Raw genomic sequence first — 16,530 nt, 5'->3', positions numbered from 1 at the left:
CGGATGACCCGAAGAAGGTAGTGTGTGAGCCCACCGAATCAATTTACACCAAGCGGCACGTACCTAAGACCGGTCGGACACTGTGAAGGCGCAGGTTCAACCCTCAACGGAAAGGGAATCGATGGCAGCTAATAGGCCGGCGACGACGACCACCGAGCGCCGCCCGAACAGGAAGAGGCACCATCTTCGGCGGGATTCGTGACAATATAAATCCAAAGACAAATGAGTCCTATTGGCCCTGATCAAAAGTAGTGCACTATATATCTGGATGCGCTAGGCTATATCCTCCAGAACACTTGACTTTACAGTACACAGTCATCTCAGTGCCTTTAATACAGTTATATAAACCAAAGCATGACAAACAGCATGTTTAAGGAGGAGTGGTAGATTATCAATCATAGACAGTGTCATGTAAAGGGTCAAAGACGGATGGAAATGTTGACAATAAACAACATACAGGTAGTTATAGTTTATTTTGATTTATATTTGGAGACCATAGTGAGTCATGTAATGGCTGATTGGTCTTAAAGGGACATTACACTCCAAACGTGTAATTTATTAATTTATGGCATCATACTTAGTTGTTCTTCTCTCTTTGTGAAAAGTCTCCCTGCTGCAGGGAAAATATGGAAGCACTAGTTTTGTGCATTTGGATGATGACTCCCATAAGATTATTAGGCCAGTATACAATAGTACAATCTATGGAATCCATGCCAGGGTCTTCAGTAGAAATTCATAGGGAGAGGACCACTGCACTAATCTAAAATATATCACTCTAGACATGCAGCGTGGTGTCATAGATTAGACGTGACATAGTAAATGTAAATCCTGGACACTCAAATTAGTATAATATGTCATGTTTGGTGTCAAAATGTTTGGACGACACAACTACTCATTCAAGTGTTTTTCTTTATTTGTACTATTTCTACATTGTAGAATAATAGTGAAGACATCAAAACTATAAATAACAAAATGGAATCATGTAATAACCAAAATAGTGTTAAACAAATCAAAATATATTTTATGTTTGAGATTCTTCAAAGTAGCCACCCTTTGCCTTTACAGCTTTGCACACTATTGGCATTCTCTCAACGAGCTTCATGAGGTGCATTTCAATTAACAGGTGTGCCTTGTTAAAAGTTCATTTGTGGAATTCCTTATCTTCTTATTGCATTTGAGCCAATCAGTTGTGTTGTGACAAGGTAGGGGTGGTATACAGAAGAGAGCCCTATTTAGTAAATGACCAAGTCCATATTATGGCAAGAACTGCTCAAATAAGCAGGTAGAAACAACAGTCCATCATTGCTTTAAGACATGAAGGTCAGTCAATCCGGAAAATTTCAAAATCATCAAGCGCTATGATGAAACTGGCTCTCATGAGAACCGCCACTGGAATGAAAGACCCAGAGTTACCTCTGCTGCAGAGGACACATTCTTTAGCGTTAACTGAAACTCAGATTGAAGCCCAAATAAATGCTACACAGATTGGTAAAAGATAATACAAAGGAAAAACCAAACATTATTTTATTTTTTGTACCATCATCTTTGTTATGCAACAGATGCAATGCCATAATATATTATTCCAGCCCAGGTGCAATTTAGTATATGTGCACATTTTTAGACTGATCCAATGAACCATTGTGTTTCTGTTCAAAATGTTGTATCAAGAATGCCTAAATGTGCCTAATTGGTTTATTAATAACGTTTCATGTTCAAAATTGTGCACTCTCCTCAAACAGTTGCATGGTATTCTTTCACTGTAATAGCTACTGTAAATTGGACAGTGCAGTTAGATTAATACGGATTTAAGCTTCCTGAGCATGGCCACGCACGCCTCCAACTCAATCATCAAGTTTGCGGACGACACAACAGTGGTAGGCTTGATTACCAACAACGACGAGACGGCCTACAGGGAGGAGGTGAGGGCCCTCGGAGTGTGGTGTCAGGAAAATAACCTCACACTCAACGTCAACAAAACTAAGGAGATGATTGTGGACTTCAGGAAACAGCAGAGGGAACAGTAGTGGAGAGGGTAGTAAGTTTTAAGTTCCTCGGCGTACACATCACAGACAAACTGAATGGATCGACCCACACAGACAGCATCGTGAAGAAGGCGCAGCAGCGCCTCTTCAACCTCAGGAGGCTGAAGAAATTTGGCTTGTCACCAAAAGCACTCACAAACTTCTACAGATGCACAATCGAGAGCATCCAGTCGGGCTGTATCACCGCCTGGTACGGCAACTGCTCCGCCCACAACCGTAAGGCTCTCCAGAGGGTAGTGAGGTCTGCACAACGCATCACCGGGGGCAAACTACCTGCCCTCCAGGACACCTACACCACCCGATGTCACAGGAAGGCCATAAAGATCATCAAGGACAACAACCAACCGAGCCACTGCCTGTTCACCCCGCTAGCGTCCAGAAGGCGAGGTCAGTACAGGTGCATCAAAGCTGGGACCGAGAGACTGAAAAACAGCTTCTATCTCAAGGCCATCAGACTGTTAAAAAGCCACCACTAACATCAACTCCAGCCACTTTAATAATGGGAATTGATGGGAATTGATGTAAATACAGTATATCACTAGCCCCTTTAAACAATGCTACTTAATATAATGTTTACATACCCTACATTATTTATCTCATATGTATACGTATATATTGTACTCTATATCATCTACTGCATCTTTATGTAATACATGTATCACTAGCCACTTTAAACTATGCCACTTTGTTTACATTCTCATCTCATATGTATATACTGTACTCGATACCATCTACTGCATCTTGCCTATGCCGCTCTGTACCATCACTCATTTGTATATCTACACCTATGTGTATAAGGTAGTAGTTTTGGAATTGTTAGCTAGATTACTCGTTGGTTATTACTGCATTGTCGGAAATAGAAGCACAAGCATTTCACTACACTCGCATTAACATCTGCTAACCATGTGTATGTGACAAATAAAATTGTATTTGATTTGACAATATCCGGTATCACTATGTCCTGGGAAATGTTATTGTTACTTACAACCTCATGCTAATCACATTAGCCTATGTTAGCTCAACCGTCCCGTGGAAGGGACACCGATCCCGAAGTTTTAACTGCACCTCAGATTGCAGCCCAAATAACAGACACATCTCAGCATCAAGAGTTCAGAGGAGACTACCTGAATCAGGCCTTCGTGGTCAAATTGCTGCAAAGAAACCACTGCTGAAGGACACCAATAAGAAGAAGAGACTTGTCTGGGCCAAGAAAGATGAGCAATGGACATTAGACGGGTGGAAATCTGTCCTTTGGTCTGATGAGTCCAAATTTTTGAGATTTTTGTTCCAACCGCTGTGTCTTGGTGAGACGCAGAATAGGTGAACGGATGATCTCTGTGTCGTTCCCACCGTGAAGCATGGAGCAAGGCACTTGAGCAAGGCACTTACTCCCCCACAATAACTGCTTTTGGGGTGCCCAGTGTGGCAGCCACCCACATCTCTCCAAAAACCTGTATATTTATGTATGTGTATGTACTGGAAATCGTACGTTATTGAGGTGTATCATTGTATTGAGTCACACTACTGTAATACTTTATCCACTGCCACAGGGATTGTGGTATTAGGTATACACTGATGGGCTGTTGTTGGGAACATTGCGTCTCAGTTTCTTCCTCCCAAGGGGATTTTCAATGTCAGCCGGTGCGACGGGCTCGTCAGCTGGAGCGACGCTCAGTCATTTGTCAGTGCCAAGCCAACTGGCAAGCTGAGGCTTTCCACAATGTAAGAGCAACATTCCCAGAAAGATGTTTGTGTCCCGTAGGAGATGGGCTGCTGTATTCTGGTGCTGATAACAGAATGGAGAGGAGACGTTGGTTTTGAAAAGCTCTTATTTAACCGTTATTAATAACCTGTCTTTCGCTCTCTCTTTCACTCTCTCTCTTTCATGCTCTCTCGCTCTCTCCATCTCTCTCTCCCTCTCTACACCTGTCTTTCTTCTAGACATACAGTATATGCCGAATCCATAGGAAGAGCCTTCAAATATTCCTCTCTTTTCTCTAGATCCACACCAGGCATAGTGTGTGTGTGTTTGTGCGTGAGCTGCTGTGAGAGGAATGTAGCTCAGAGCTATATATAGGACAGATCCTGGAGGGATGACTGAAGTGAGAGAGAGAGGGAGGGAGGGATAGAAAAAGAGAGAGGGGATATAGATGGGGATATAGACAGCGGAAAAGAGAGAGATGGAAAAGACAGAGAGAGGAAAGAGAAATGGAGAGGGAGGGAGTGGAAGAGACAGAGAAAAGAGCGACAGTGGTAGAGAGATGGGGAAGCATCAGAGTATCTACGGACAGACAGAGATAAGCACACTCATCCCATCATGGTATGCGTGTGTAGCAGTATTGCTTTTGTCCCTCTCCCCACCCCGAACCAGGGACCCTCTGCACACATCAACAACAGCCACCCTCGAAGCATCGTTACCCATCACTCCACAAAAGCCGCGGCCCTTGCAGAGCAAGGGGAACAACTACTTCAAGGTCTCAGAGTGAGTGATGTCACCAATTGAAACGCACTACCGCTAACTAGCTAGCCATTTCACATCGGTTACACTCACCCCCCTTTTGACCTCCTCCTTTTCCACAGCAACCAGTGATCTGGGTCACGGCACCAATGTAGCAGTATTGCTTCCGTCCCTCTCCTCGCCCCTACCTGGGCTCGAACCAGGGACCCTCTGCACACATCAACAACAGCCACCCTCGAAGCATCGTTACCCATCATTTCACAAAAGCCACACCCTTGCAGAGCAAGGGGAACAACTACTTCAAGGTCTCAGAGCGAGTGACGTCACCAATTGAAACGCTATTTGCGCGCATCACTGCTAGCTAGCTAGCCATTTCACATCGGTTACACGTGAAAGCATAACAGAAATAGAGTCCGGATGTGTCCCAAATGGCACCCTATTACCTATGAATGCACTATGTAGGGAATATGGTGCCATTTGGGATGTAACCTCAAGGTGAGATCTGCTATAGGAATACCTCTCTCTACACATGGTACTGGAGATAGCAGACATGATGGGCTCAATATGTTACAATTTAGATTTGTCAGTAGAAAATCACATACAGTATGTGGTTCTGTGTAGCTTAGTTGGTAAGAACATGGTGCTAGCAATGACAAGCTTGTGCGTTCAATTCCCGCAAGATTAACATGTGAAAAAAATAATACACTTTTAGATAATGTGGCATAATATAATGTTATTAACAAATGTGACTTCTGAATCATGTGTCAAGTCACTCTATCCAGGAAACACTGCTGGGCTACTCAAACGCAGTTCTGAAAGTGCATTCTGAAAACCGCTTTCTGTACCACTCTATATTGACCTTGAGTAAAGAACATGTCTGTTTCCCAATAATGTATGACAGATCCTTGAGTGACTCTGATACTGGTCAAAATACATCATTCTTTCTCTCTCTCCTCACATTTTTGCCTCCCTCTATTGTTTACTACTTTTAGTAAACAAGTACACAGTGTGTGACCAGAAAAGCTATACTGTAAGTATTCTATAGTGTTTTAGCATCCCAAAACGTATAACTATCTCCTTTAGCCTCCGCAGAATTGCATTGGATTTAATGTAATTGCTGTAGATAAAGTGAATAGTGGCTTATTCATGTTTTGTCATGCAGGGTAAAGAATACAGCCTAAAAAAGGATTGCTTTTAAAAAACCATTGGAAATCTATTAAAAGCTTTGCATGGTACATATTTACACTGGGACATCCTGGTATCAGCTAAATCCCTTACCTCCCTCCTCATCCTGTCCCATCGCTTTCTCTACCTCTCCTCTCCTCTCCTCTCCTCTCCTCTCCTCTCCTCTCCTCTCCTCTCCTCTCCTCTCCTCTCCTCTCCTCTCCTCTCCTCTCCTCTCCTCTCCTCTCCTCTCCCAGCCCTGTCCAATCCCATCCTTATCCTGTCCCCCTCTCTACCACACTCTACTCTCTCTTTCCTTTCTCTCTCTCGCTCACTCGCTCATACACACACACGCACACACACACACACACACACACACACACACACACACACACACACACACACACACACACACTCAGTAAAGGACTAGAGTGCAGCAGATTTGTAAACAAATCACTTATGCTTTATTCATGATTCATAATCACTGCTTGGCTGTTATCGTGCAGGGTGGCTAGAATACAGCGCCTGTACAGAAATGAGTAGGACCCCGGTCAGGCCATCCATGAGAATGCCTGTGTGACACTAATCAAACGTGACTTTTACCATCAACAGCAGCAGTCGCCAAGGGCAGGATTGTGGAATCAGAAAGGGATGCTTACCCTTCCGTTTGGCCTCTCTAACCTTTCTTGTTTGTTGGTTTTGTTTGATTGTTTTCTTTTTCGCCGTGCAGAGTAGGGTTATCAAACTAGGTTTAGTTTAGCCTTGCATGGAGGGATGTCACCTTCACTGAGAGCTGGAGTAACTGCTCCCCTTGAAACATAAAGGCATTTTTTTCTGGATACAGATTAAGCCTAGTTTTACACTAATAAGCACTTTCAATGGTGAGTCCAAGTCAGTAGACTAAATATGTGTTTTGGAAACTGTTCCTATACATGAACAGTTTATAATTGCAGTTCACTTGTGATACTATCTGTAACTTGGCGAGTGTAGGCGGAAGTATTGTATTAAATCCTGGGGGCGAATTACAACGTGTAACAGAGGTTGTTCGGTGAATATCCCAAGCATCGTGAATAAACTTGTTTGAGACTTGAAGACTTACATTAGCTCCCCATATTGTACAGATAACTCTGATTTTAAAGTCCTGTGCCAACCCATCTCTGGTGAATATCAGTTGTAAATGAAACAATGTGATTATTGAAAATTCTGCCCTCCTTGATCTTCTGTCTGATGAGAGACACAGGATTTAGTGGCTGCCGTCAAAACAGAGTTAGACGGCTGTGTGTTTTAAGTGTCAGGTTTTATTAGTCGTATGAACGGGATACACATGGTATATACCGTCTAACTAAATGCTCACCGGAAAGTTCTTTCTCCACAATGCAACAACAATAAGAAATAATAAAAGATAAGACTACAAACATAAAGTAAATGGCTCAGGAGAATAGAATTGACATTTTTACATACGTAAGCATAAAACAGCAAGGCACAATTTATAGTCCAATATTTACATGTGTATTGGGGAAGGGGGATTGGGGGAGCAAGTGTTTAAATTGTGCAGTATTTAGAAATCATAATAATATTCTTCTAGCAGCATTTGGGTGTGCGTGTGTGTGCGTGTGGGGTGTGTGTTTGGGGGGGGGGGGGGGGTGTACAGCATGTCTGTGTGTCACAGCCATGAAATTCTGTAACTGTTTTAAATTCCCCATTTGTCACATTCTGACCTTAGTTCTTTTGTTATGTCTTTGTTTTAGTATGGTCAGGGCGTGAGTTGGGTGGGTTGTCTATGTTCTTTTTTCTATTGATTTGGGATTGCTGTGTTCGGCCTGGTATGGTTCTCAATCAGAGGCAGCTGTCAATCGTTGTCCCTGATTGAGAATCATACTTAGGGATCCTGGTTTCACTTTTGAGTTGTGGGTGTTGATTTTCCGTGTCGGGGTTTGTTTCCACACGGAACTGTTTCAGTTGTTTTTTGTCACATTGTTGTTTATTGTTTTGTTCAGTGTTCTTATTAAAAACCAAGATGAACACTTACCACGCTGCGTATTGGTCCGATCCTTGCTACTCCTCCTCAGAAGAGGAAGAGGAGAGCCTTTACACCATTGGGCTCATCGGGAAAGGAAGGAAGGACTGGGTGTATTGATACACCATCCAAAATATAATTAATAACTTCTCCATGCTCAAATGGATATCCAATATCTGCTTTTTTACCCATCTACCAATAGGGTAAAAAAAAATCTTTGTGTTTGAAATTCACTGCTCGACTGAGGGACCTTACAGATAATTGTGATCGACCGGCTCGATTCAGTTTTATGTAGCAAAATTTGTGTTTTTTACATTGGATAAAAGTAGAGACTCGGGGCTAGAAAATGGTACAGTACCAGTAAAAAGTTTGGACACACCTACTCATTCAAGGGTTTTTCTTTATTTTTACTATTTTCTACGTTGTGGAATAATAGTGAAGACATCAAAACTATGAAATAACACATATAGAGTCATGTAGTAACCAAAAAACTGTTAAATCAAAATATATTTTATAATTGAGATTCTTCAAAGTAGCCACCCTTTGCCTTGATGACCGCTTTGCACACTCTTGGCATTCTCTCAACCAGCTCCATGAGGTAGTCACCTGGAATGCATTTCAATTAACAGGTGTGCCTTGTTAAAAGTTCATTTCTATCATTGTTCCCACCCATTCAGATGATGAAAAATATTGTCCCAAAGTCCATTTTTTTGATGTTCTGTAGTTTTGGGCTGTAAACTCTTCCTAAGGCACACAGACATTCCAGTCTCTCACACTAGAGACCAGAAAGGAGTTGGGCTGCTGCCTTCTTATTTACAATGGGCGTGAGGTCATAACCCCCACCCATCAAACTCTCTATACCTCTCCCGCTCTGCGGGAAGGAGAGATATCTCTGTAGAACTGTGATCCACTGTAACCTGACCCTCACAGGCCAGTCATGACATCTGTCTGTCGTCTGTGTGTGCATACGTGCGCTCATGTTAGTGTATGTCTGTGCGTCTGTGTGAGTGTGCATGGGCGTGTGTCTCTGAATGTGTTATTTGTGTGTGTGTTTGTGCGTTAACAGATGTGTGTCTGTACATATCCAGACTGTATCATATCCGGCTGTGATTGGGAGTCCCATAGGGCGTCGCACAATTGGCCCAGTGTCGTCCGGGTTTGGCCAGGGTAGGCCGTCATTGTAAATAAGAATTTATTCGTAACTGACTTGCCTAGTTAAATAAAGGTTAAATAAAAAATAAAATAAATATGCATGCTTGTGTAGGTGCGTGTGTCCGTTTCTGCGTCTGTGTGTGTGTGTGTGTGTGTTTTGGGGTATGCTTCACCACCCCCTGCTGTTTACTCATAGGCTGCAATGTATGCGAGGGACTCAAACCAGTCACCCTTAATTTCCCTTTATGTTCTGATGACACACAAACCTTCTGAGTCTGTTATGTCTTCTGATGTGTGTGCTCCTCAGAGCGTCCTCTGTTTCCCCCCATGCAGCTGAGCTAATGCAGACAAATGTCAAACTCTGGGGCTGGTCTTTTTCTGCCGAGCTGTCTTAGACACACAATGTTCAGGCTCAGCTCTGAGTTCCTCTTATTTTGTCAGTGTCAAATGCTCTGATGCCCGTCCCTGAGGGAAATGGAGGGGATCACTATGCTAGAATCCATGGTATTATAGATTGGTAGAAATAACAGTAATGGCTCTATCATCACACCATTTGTGCTACTCAGTTGTAGTGTTTTGAGTAAGGTTAGAGTTGTTAGGTTATTAGGTCAGTTGTTATGAAGTGATGAACAGAAAGTGAACCTATGTAGCTTACTTGGTAAGAGTGCGATGCTAGCCATGCCAATGCTGCTCGTTCAGTTCCCTAAAGGATCTCACACACACACACACTGAAAACATAGGCACTCACTGTACTATAAGTCAGGATAAAAATGTCTGTTAAGTGACAGTACAGTATTGTTATTATATATTTTAATGAGTCCCTTCTCTCTGGTCTCTCTTTCTCTCTCCACAGTTCAAAGGGCAGGCCAACCTCCATGTGTTTGAGGACTGGTGTGGCTCGTCTGTAGCTCAGCTCCGAAAGAACCTGCACTTCCCTCTATATCCCCATGTGAGTATACTGTAGAGCTCTGTCTGTTTGTCCGTCCGTCTGTCTGCCTTTTCTATGTCTGTCCGTTCGTCCGCCAGACATGTTCAGGTCTTCATCTTATGGTTTGTACACGTCTATCATTCCAGACGAGAACTACGGTGAAGAAGCTGGCTGTGGCTCCAAAATGGAAGAACTACGGCCTCCGAATATTTGGTTTCATTCATCCATACAGAGATGGTGAGAAACCACTAATCATACTTTCTACTTACACCCTAGAGGTTGAGTTCCATTAGATGAAGTGCCCATGGGTGGAGTTGCCTATATGTGTCCAACCAAGTGCCCAACACGACATCAAGTGCCCTACCAACTGACTCAATTCAACTTGGGCTAAATGCCATCCACTAATGAGACCTTTGACAAGTACCCCTAGTAGAACCCTATCAGAGGTTCTCATACCCTCTCAAGGGCTATTGCAAAAAGGTTAGATGGATAACCTCCATAGTATCAGTTAAAGGGACATTTCACTCGTAAGTAAACATTGTTTCCAGACATTTTCCAATCTCTAAAGTAGTCTAATGTCAAGATGAAATCATGTCCAATGACATCAGTTGTATAAATCCAGCTATATGCCTCCATTCCAAATGAATGGAAAATATGTTTTTCCAAAAACAAGAAAGTAGACAGTGCTTATCTTTTCCATTCATTTGAGATTGAGGCGTACAGCTGGATCTACACTATCGATCTACACTATTGATGTCGTGGGACACGGTTTCATCTTGACATTACTTTACTTTCCGTTTCTGAGTGAAATGTCCCTTTAAGAGGGACCATAACCCCCATAGTATCAAACCACTGTGGTGGAATTATTGTAATCAAAAGGAGAGACTTTTAGATTTCTTCAGAACAATCAAACTTTATTATTTAATTACTGCAGTAATGGAGCTGGTCAGTAATCACCCCTGGAGGTGATCACCGAGAACTCAACCAGCTGGTTTGAGCCACAGCATTTTATAGCCAAGTCCATTCATGACAAACAACAGATGTATGCAATGGGTCACAATGTTACTAATAATTCACAGCCAACTGTATCTGCTGTAAATACTGTCCTCATTGTGTAGAAACCAGGGTCTAGCCCTGAGCCATCTCTCCCTGGTACCTTACAGTCAGTCACACAGACACTAATCATGCTATGGAATGCGGTCTTTATCACCAATCCATCGTAAATCCACTGTCAGTTTTAAATCTCCCAGAGGCCCAGTTTCAATTCACACAAACACAATAGAGTTATAATAATCCTCTATTCTGTTGCATAAAACAACCATTTGATGCAATAACAGTATTATAACATAATATTGTAATTTCTCCACCATACCACACTTATCACTCAGTCTATGTGGTTTTTGGCCATTCCTGTCTTGGCCTCTGAGCTTTAACTCCAGAGCAGAAGCATACTGTGTACTTGTGCCGCTGCTACTCCGTTGCCACACACACACACACACACACACACACACACACTCTGTCTCTTAGTGAGGTCAGCTGTATAAATATAGCTACAGAACCAGGCCCCAAATCCCCATACAGCAACTGACAAGAGTGTTATATAGAGTTATATAGAGAGTTACTGAAGGCTGGGGCCTGGCTCTAGGTGTGGACTGAGGACACTGTGTCTGTCAGTCCTGCCTCAGTAACGCACATCTTGTACACACACACACACACACACACATACACACACACACACACACACACACACACACACACACACACACACACACACACACACACACACACACTAACTATTTTGACTGTATTTCTATTTCCCAGGTGATTTCCAGTTTTCGGTGTCGTCAGATGATAACTCTGAGTTCTGGGTGAGTCCTGACGAGAGCCCTCTCAATGCCAGACTACTGGTCTACGTTGGACAGGTAAGGACTGCACCAAACACAAACTATTCTATTCTATTATTTTCTTTCGATTATGTTTCATTTAGTTTCTATTCACCCTTAAAGGGATAGTTTTCCAGATTAAGATTAGGGTAAAACACTGAACAATATCCCTTTAAAATATACCAGTACTATCACAGTAGTAGGGATATAGGATACTTTGCATGTCAACGTTGTGATTTATGAGGGTGGCGTGTATGGGGTTTTTATGAGAGGGGGCGTGACGGGATATAACATGTATAATATGGGTTTCTTACCATTTGTTTTTTGATTCTTTAATCTAGTTTTTTTTTATCTAGTGATCAAGGCACATATGTGTGTGTATGTATGTGTATGTACACTGATTGTATAAAACATTATGAATGACAGACTGGCCAGGAGAATCCAGGTGAAAGCGACGATCCCTTATTGATGTCACTTGTTAAATCCACTTCAATCAGTGTAGATGAAGGGGAGGAGACAGGTTAAAGAAGGCTTTTAAAGCATTAATACAATTGAGGCATGGATTGTGTATGTGTGCCTTTCAGAAGGTGAATGAGCAAGACAAAAGATGTAAGTGCCTTTGAACGGGGTATGGTCATTACTTAATTTGAGCCAGATAATGTCAGAACAGGGTCCGGTACCTCTCAGTTTTGGACAGTTTCGTTCCGGAACACATTTGCCAGGATCTGGTACATCTTGTGACATGAAACATTATTTTTCACTGTTAGTATTTTTTGTTGTTGTAAACATTTGAATAAAAGCAATCACAGTTAATTCAAGTTGACTCCTCTGTAATTCTCCTGGCTGCCAACTCAAAAACATAATGTAAAAAAAACAGTGCCTGATATTCTAAGAACTTGATTTGTGTTGGGCTGGCCCGGGTTCATGGTTTGCACAACATTGTAGTCTTATATTGATAATGGTGCCGGAGGGGATGGCTGCTATTTAACGGGCTCCTAACCAACTGTGCTATTTTGTTTATTTTTCGCATTGTTTGTAACTTATTTTGTACATAATGTTGCATCTACCATCTCTTATGACTGAAAAGAGTTTCTGAACATCAGAACAGCGATTACTCACCTCAAACTCGACGAAGATTTTTGAATGAGTTCGACACGAAGGTTATACTGCTTTGACGAGTCCAGGTCCAAATCCCTGTCATACGTGTGAAGAAAAGACAGAGAAAAGGTGGATGAGGGTGGAGTGCCATGTGAGAATTTGTGGGCAAATAGGTAAACCACCACTACCCTCCATATTATTGGCAAACATTAATTGGAAAATAAACGGGACGATTTACGATTAAGACTACCCTACCAACGGGCCATTAAAAACTGTACTATCTTATGTTTCACCGAGACGTGGCCAAACGACAACATGGATAATATAGAGCTGGCTGGGTTTTCCTGCCGATGCAGGACAGAGACAGAGACAGGACAGGACAGAGCAGCTACGTCTGGTAAGACGAGGGGCGGGGGTGTGTGTCTAACAGTCAATAACTGCTGGTGCGCGATGTCTAGAATTAAAGAAGTCTCGAGTTAATGCTCGCCTGAGGTCGAATAACTCATGATAAGCTGTAGACCATACTATCTAAGAGAGAGTTCTCATCTATATTATTTGTAGCCGTTAACTGTTCACCACAAACCGATGCTGGCACTAAGACCGCACTCAACGAGCTGTATAAGGCCATGTGCAAACAAAAAAATGCTCATCCACAAGCGCCGCTCCTAGTGGACGTGGGCCTTTAATGCAGGCAAACTTAAATCCATTTTTACCTCATTTCTACCAGCATGTCACATGTGCAACCAGAGGGAAAAAAACTCTAGACCACCTCTAGACCACCTCTCCCTCGCCCTCCATTTGGCAAATCTGACCACGATTATATCCTCCTGATTCTTGCTTATAACAAAAACTAAAGCAGATGACTTGCCAGTGACTTGCTCAAGTACTTCCGGCGCCGACAGAGATGGCCGCCTCGCTTCGCGTTCCTAGGAAACGATGCAGTTTTTTGTTTTTTTACGTGTTATTTCTTACATTGGTACCCCAGGTCATCTTAGGTTTCATTACATACAGTCGAGAAGAACTACTGAATATAAGAGCAGCGTCAACTCACCATCAGTACGACCAAGAATATGACTTTCGCAAAGCGGATCCTGTGTTCTGCCTTTCACCCAGGACAACGGAATGGATCCCAGCCGGCGACCCAAAAAAACGACTTCGTAAAAGGGGGAAACGAAGCGGTCTTCTGGTCAGGCTCCGGAGACGGGAGACTCCGGAGACATCGCGCGCCACTCCCTAGCATTCTACTCGCCAATGTCCAGTCTCTTGACAACAAGGTTGATGAAATCCGAGCAAGGGTAGCATTCCAGAGGGACATCAGAGACTGTAACGTTCTTTGCTTCACGGAAACATGGCTCACTGGAGAGACGCTATCGGAGTCGGTGCAGCCAGCTGGTTTCTCCACGCATCGCGCCAACAGAAACAAACATCTTTCTGGTAAGAAGAGGGGCGGGGGCGTATGCTTTATGGTTAACGAGACGTGGTGTGGCCACAACAACATACAGGAACTCAAGTCCTTCTGTTCACCTGATTTAGAATTCCTCACAATCAAATGTCGACCGCATTATCTACCAAGGGAATTCTCTTCAATTATAATCACAGCCGTATATATTCCCCCCAAGCAGACACATCGATGGCTCTGAACGAACTTTATTTGACTCTTTGCAAACTGGAATCCATATATCCTGTGGCTGCATTCATTGTAGCTGGGGATTTTAACAAGGCCAATCTGAAAACAAGACTCCCTAAATTGTATCAGCATTTCGATTGCGCAACCAGGGCTGGAAAAACCTTGGATCATTGCTATTCTAACTTCCGCGACGCATATAAGGCCCTGCCCCGCTCTCCTTTCGGAAAAACTGACCACGACTCCATTTTGTTGATCCCTGCCTACAGACAGAAACTAAAACAAGAAGCTCCCACGCTGAGGTCTGTTCAACGCTGGTCCGACCAATCTGATTCCACACTCCAAGACTGCTTCCATCACGTGGACTGGGATATGTTTCGTATTGCATCAAACAACAACATTGAGTTCGAGTTCATTAGAACGTGCGTTGAAGATGTCATTCCCATAGCAACGATTAAAACATTCCCAAACCAGAAACCGTGGATTGATGGCAGCATTCGTGTGAAACTGAAAGCGCGAACCAATGCTTTTAATCAGGACAAGGTGACCGGAAACATGACCAAATACAAACAGTGCAGCTATTCCCTCCGCAAGGCAATCAAACAAGCTAAGCGTCAGTATAGAGACAAAGTAGAATCTCAATTCAACGGCTCAGACACAAGAGGTATGTGGCAGGGTCTACAGTCAATCACGGATTACAAAAAGAAAACCAGCCCCGTCAAGGACCAGGATGTCTTGCTCCCAGGCAGACTAAATAACTTTTTTGCCCGCTTTAAGGACAATACAGTGCCACTGACACGGCCTGCAACCAAAACATGCGGACTCTCCTTCACTGCAGCCGAGGTGAGTAAAACATTTAAACGTGTTAACCCTCGCAAGGCTGCAGGCCCAGACGGCATCCCCAGCCGCGCCCTCAGAGCATGCGCAGACCAGCTGGCTGGTGTGTTTACGGACATATTCAATCAATCCCTATCCCAGTCTGTTGTTCCCACATGCTTCAAGAGGGCCACCATTGTTCCTGTTCCCAAGAAAGCTAAGGTAACTGAGCTAAACGACTACATTGAAAGTCAATATATATAAAAACATATTTTAAAAAATAAAAAGAGTTGAAAGTCAATATATATAAAAACATATTTTAAAAAATAAAAAGAGTTCTTAACAGGGCGTGTTTTTTTTTTACCCTCGCAGGTGTCGTCTCCTTCAGACATGAGCTCGTCGTCAGAGCAGATGTTGAGCACGTAGCACCCACTTCCGTCATCATGAAGTGCTTTGAGAGACTAGTCAAGGACCATATCACCTCCACCCTACCTGACACCCTAGACCCACTCCAATTTGCTTACCGCCCAAATAGGTCCACAGACGATGCAATCTCAACCACACTGCACACTGCCCTAACCCATCTGGACAAGAGGAATACCTATGTGAGAATGCTGTTCATCGACTACAGCTCGGCATTTAACACCATAGTGCCCTCCAAGCTCGTCATCAAGCTCGAGACCCTGGGTCTCGACCCCGCCCTGTGCAACTGGGTACTGGACTTCTTGACGGGCCGCTCCGAGGTGGTGAGGGTAGGCAACAACATCTCCACCCCGCTGATCCTCAATACTGGGGCCCCAAAAGGGTGCGTTCTGAGCCCTCTCCTGTACTCCCTGTTCACCCACGACTGTGTGGCCACGCACGCCTCCAACTCAATCTTTAAGTTTGCAGACGACACAACAGTGGTAGGCTTGATTACCAACAACGACGAGACGGCCAACAGGGAGGAAGTGAGGGCCCTCGGAGTGTGGTGTCAGGAAAATAACCTAACACTCAACGTCAACAAAACTAAGGAGATGATTGTGGACTTCAGGAAGCAGCACAGGGAACACCCCCCTATCCACATCGATGGAACAGTAGTGGAGAGGGTAGTAAGTTTTAAGTTCCTCGGCGTACACATCACAGACAAACTGAATTGGTCCACCCACACAGACAGCATCGTGAAGAAGGTGCAGCAGCGCCTCTTCAACCTCAGGAGGCTGAAGAAATTTGGCTTGTCACCAAAAGCACTCACAAACTTCTACAGATGCACAATCGAGAGCATCCTGTCGGGCTGTATCACCGCCTGGTACGGCAACTGCTCCGCCCACAACCATAAGGCTCTCCAGAGGGTAGTGAGGTCTGCACA

The 16,530-nt window shown here is 43.6% G+C and overlaps 1 protein-coding gene across 2 annotated transcripts in view; it reads left to right on the top strand.

Annotated features, from left to right (window-relative positions):
- b4galnt4a (beta-1,4-N-acetyl-galactosaminyl transferase 4a) overlaps window positions 1-16,530 on the top strand; it is a 437,447-nt gene that overhangs the window by 258,498 nt on the left and 162,419 nt on the right. Inside the window, exons 1-4 of one of the 2 annotated variants that reach the window (XM_036949745.1) lie at window positions 6,153-6,545; window positions 9,687-9,782; window positions 9,908-9,998; window positions 11,583-11,683. In XM_036949745.1, coding sequence (XP_036805640.1) covers window positions 6,543-6,545; window positions 9,687-9,782; window positions 9,908-9,998; window positions 11,583-11,683 — 291 coding nt within the window. In that variant the 5' untranslated portion in view covers window positions 6,153-6,542. Of the gene's footprint in view, window positions 1-6,152; window positions 6,546-9,686; window positions 9,783-9,907; window positions 9,999-11,582; window positions 11,684-16,530 lie in introns of those variants that run through there. The other variant, XM_021564073.2, reaches the window with a different exon arrangement.

Source organism: Oncorhynchus mykiss, chromosome 2 (assembly GCF_013265735.2).
Source record: "Oncorhynchus mykiss isolate Arlee chromosome 2, USDA_OmykA_1.1, whole genome shotgun sequence".
Classification (NCBI taxonomy): Eukaryota; Metazoa; Chordata; class Actinopteri; order Salmoniformes; family Salmonidae; genus Oncorhynchus; species Oncorhynchus mykiss.
The sequence above is the reverse complement of the archived record's forward strand: the minus strand, read 5'-3'. Positions and strand labels throughout refer to the sequence as shown.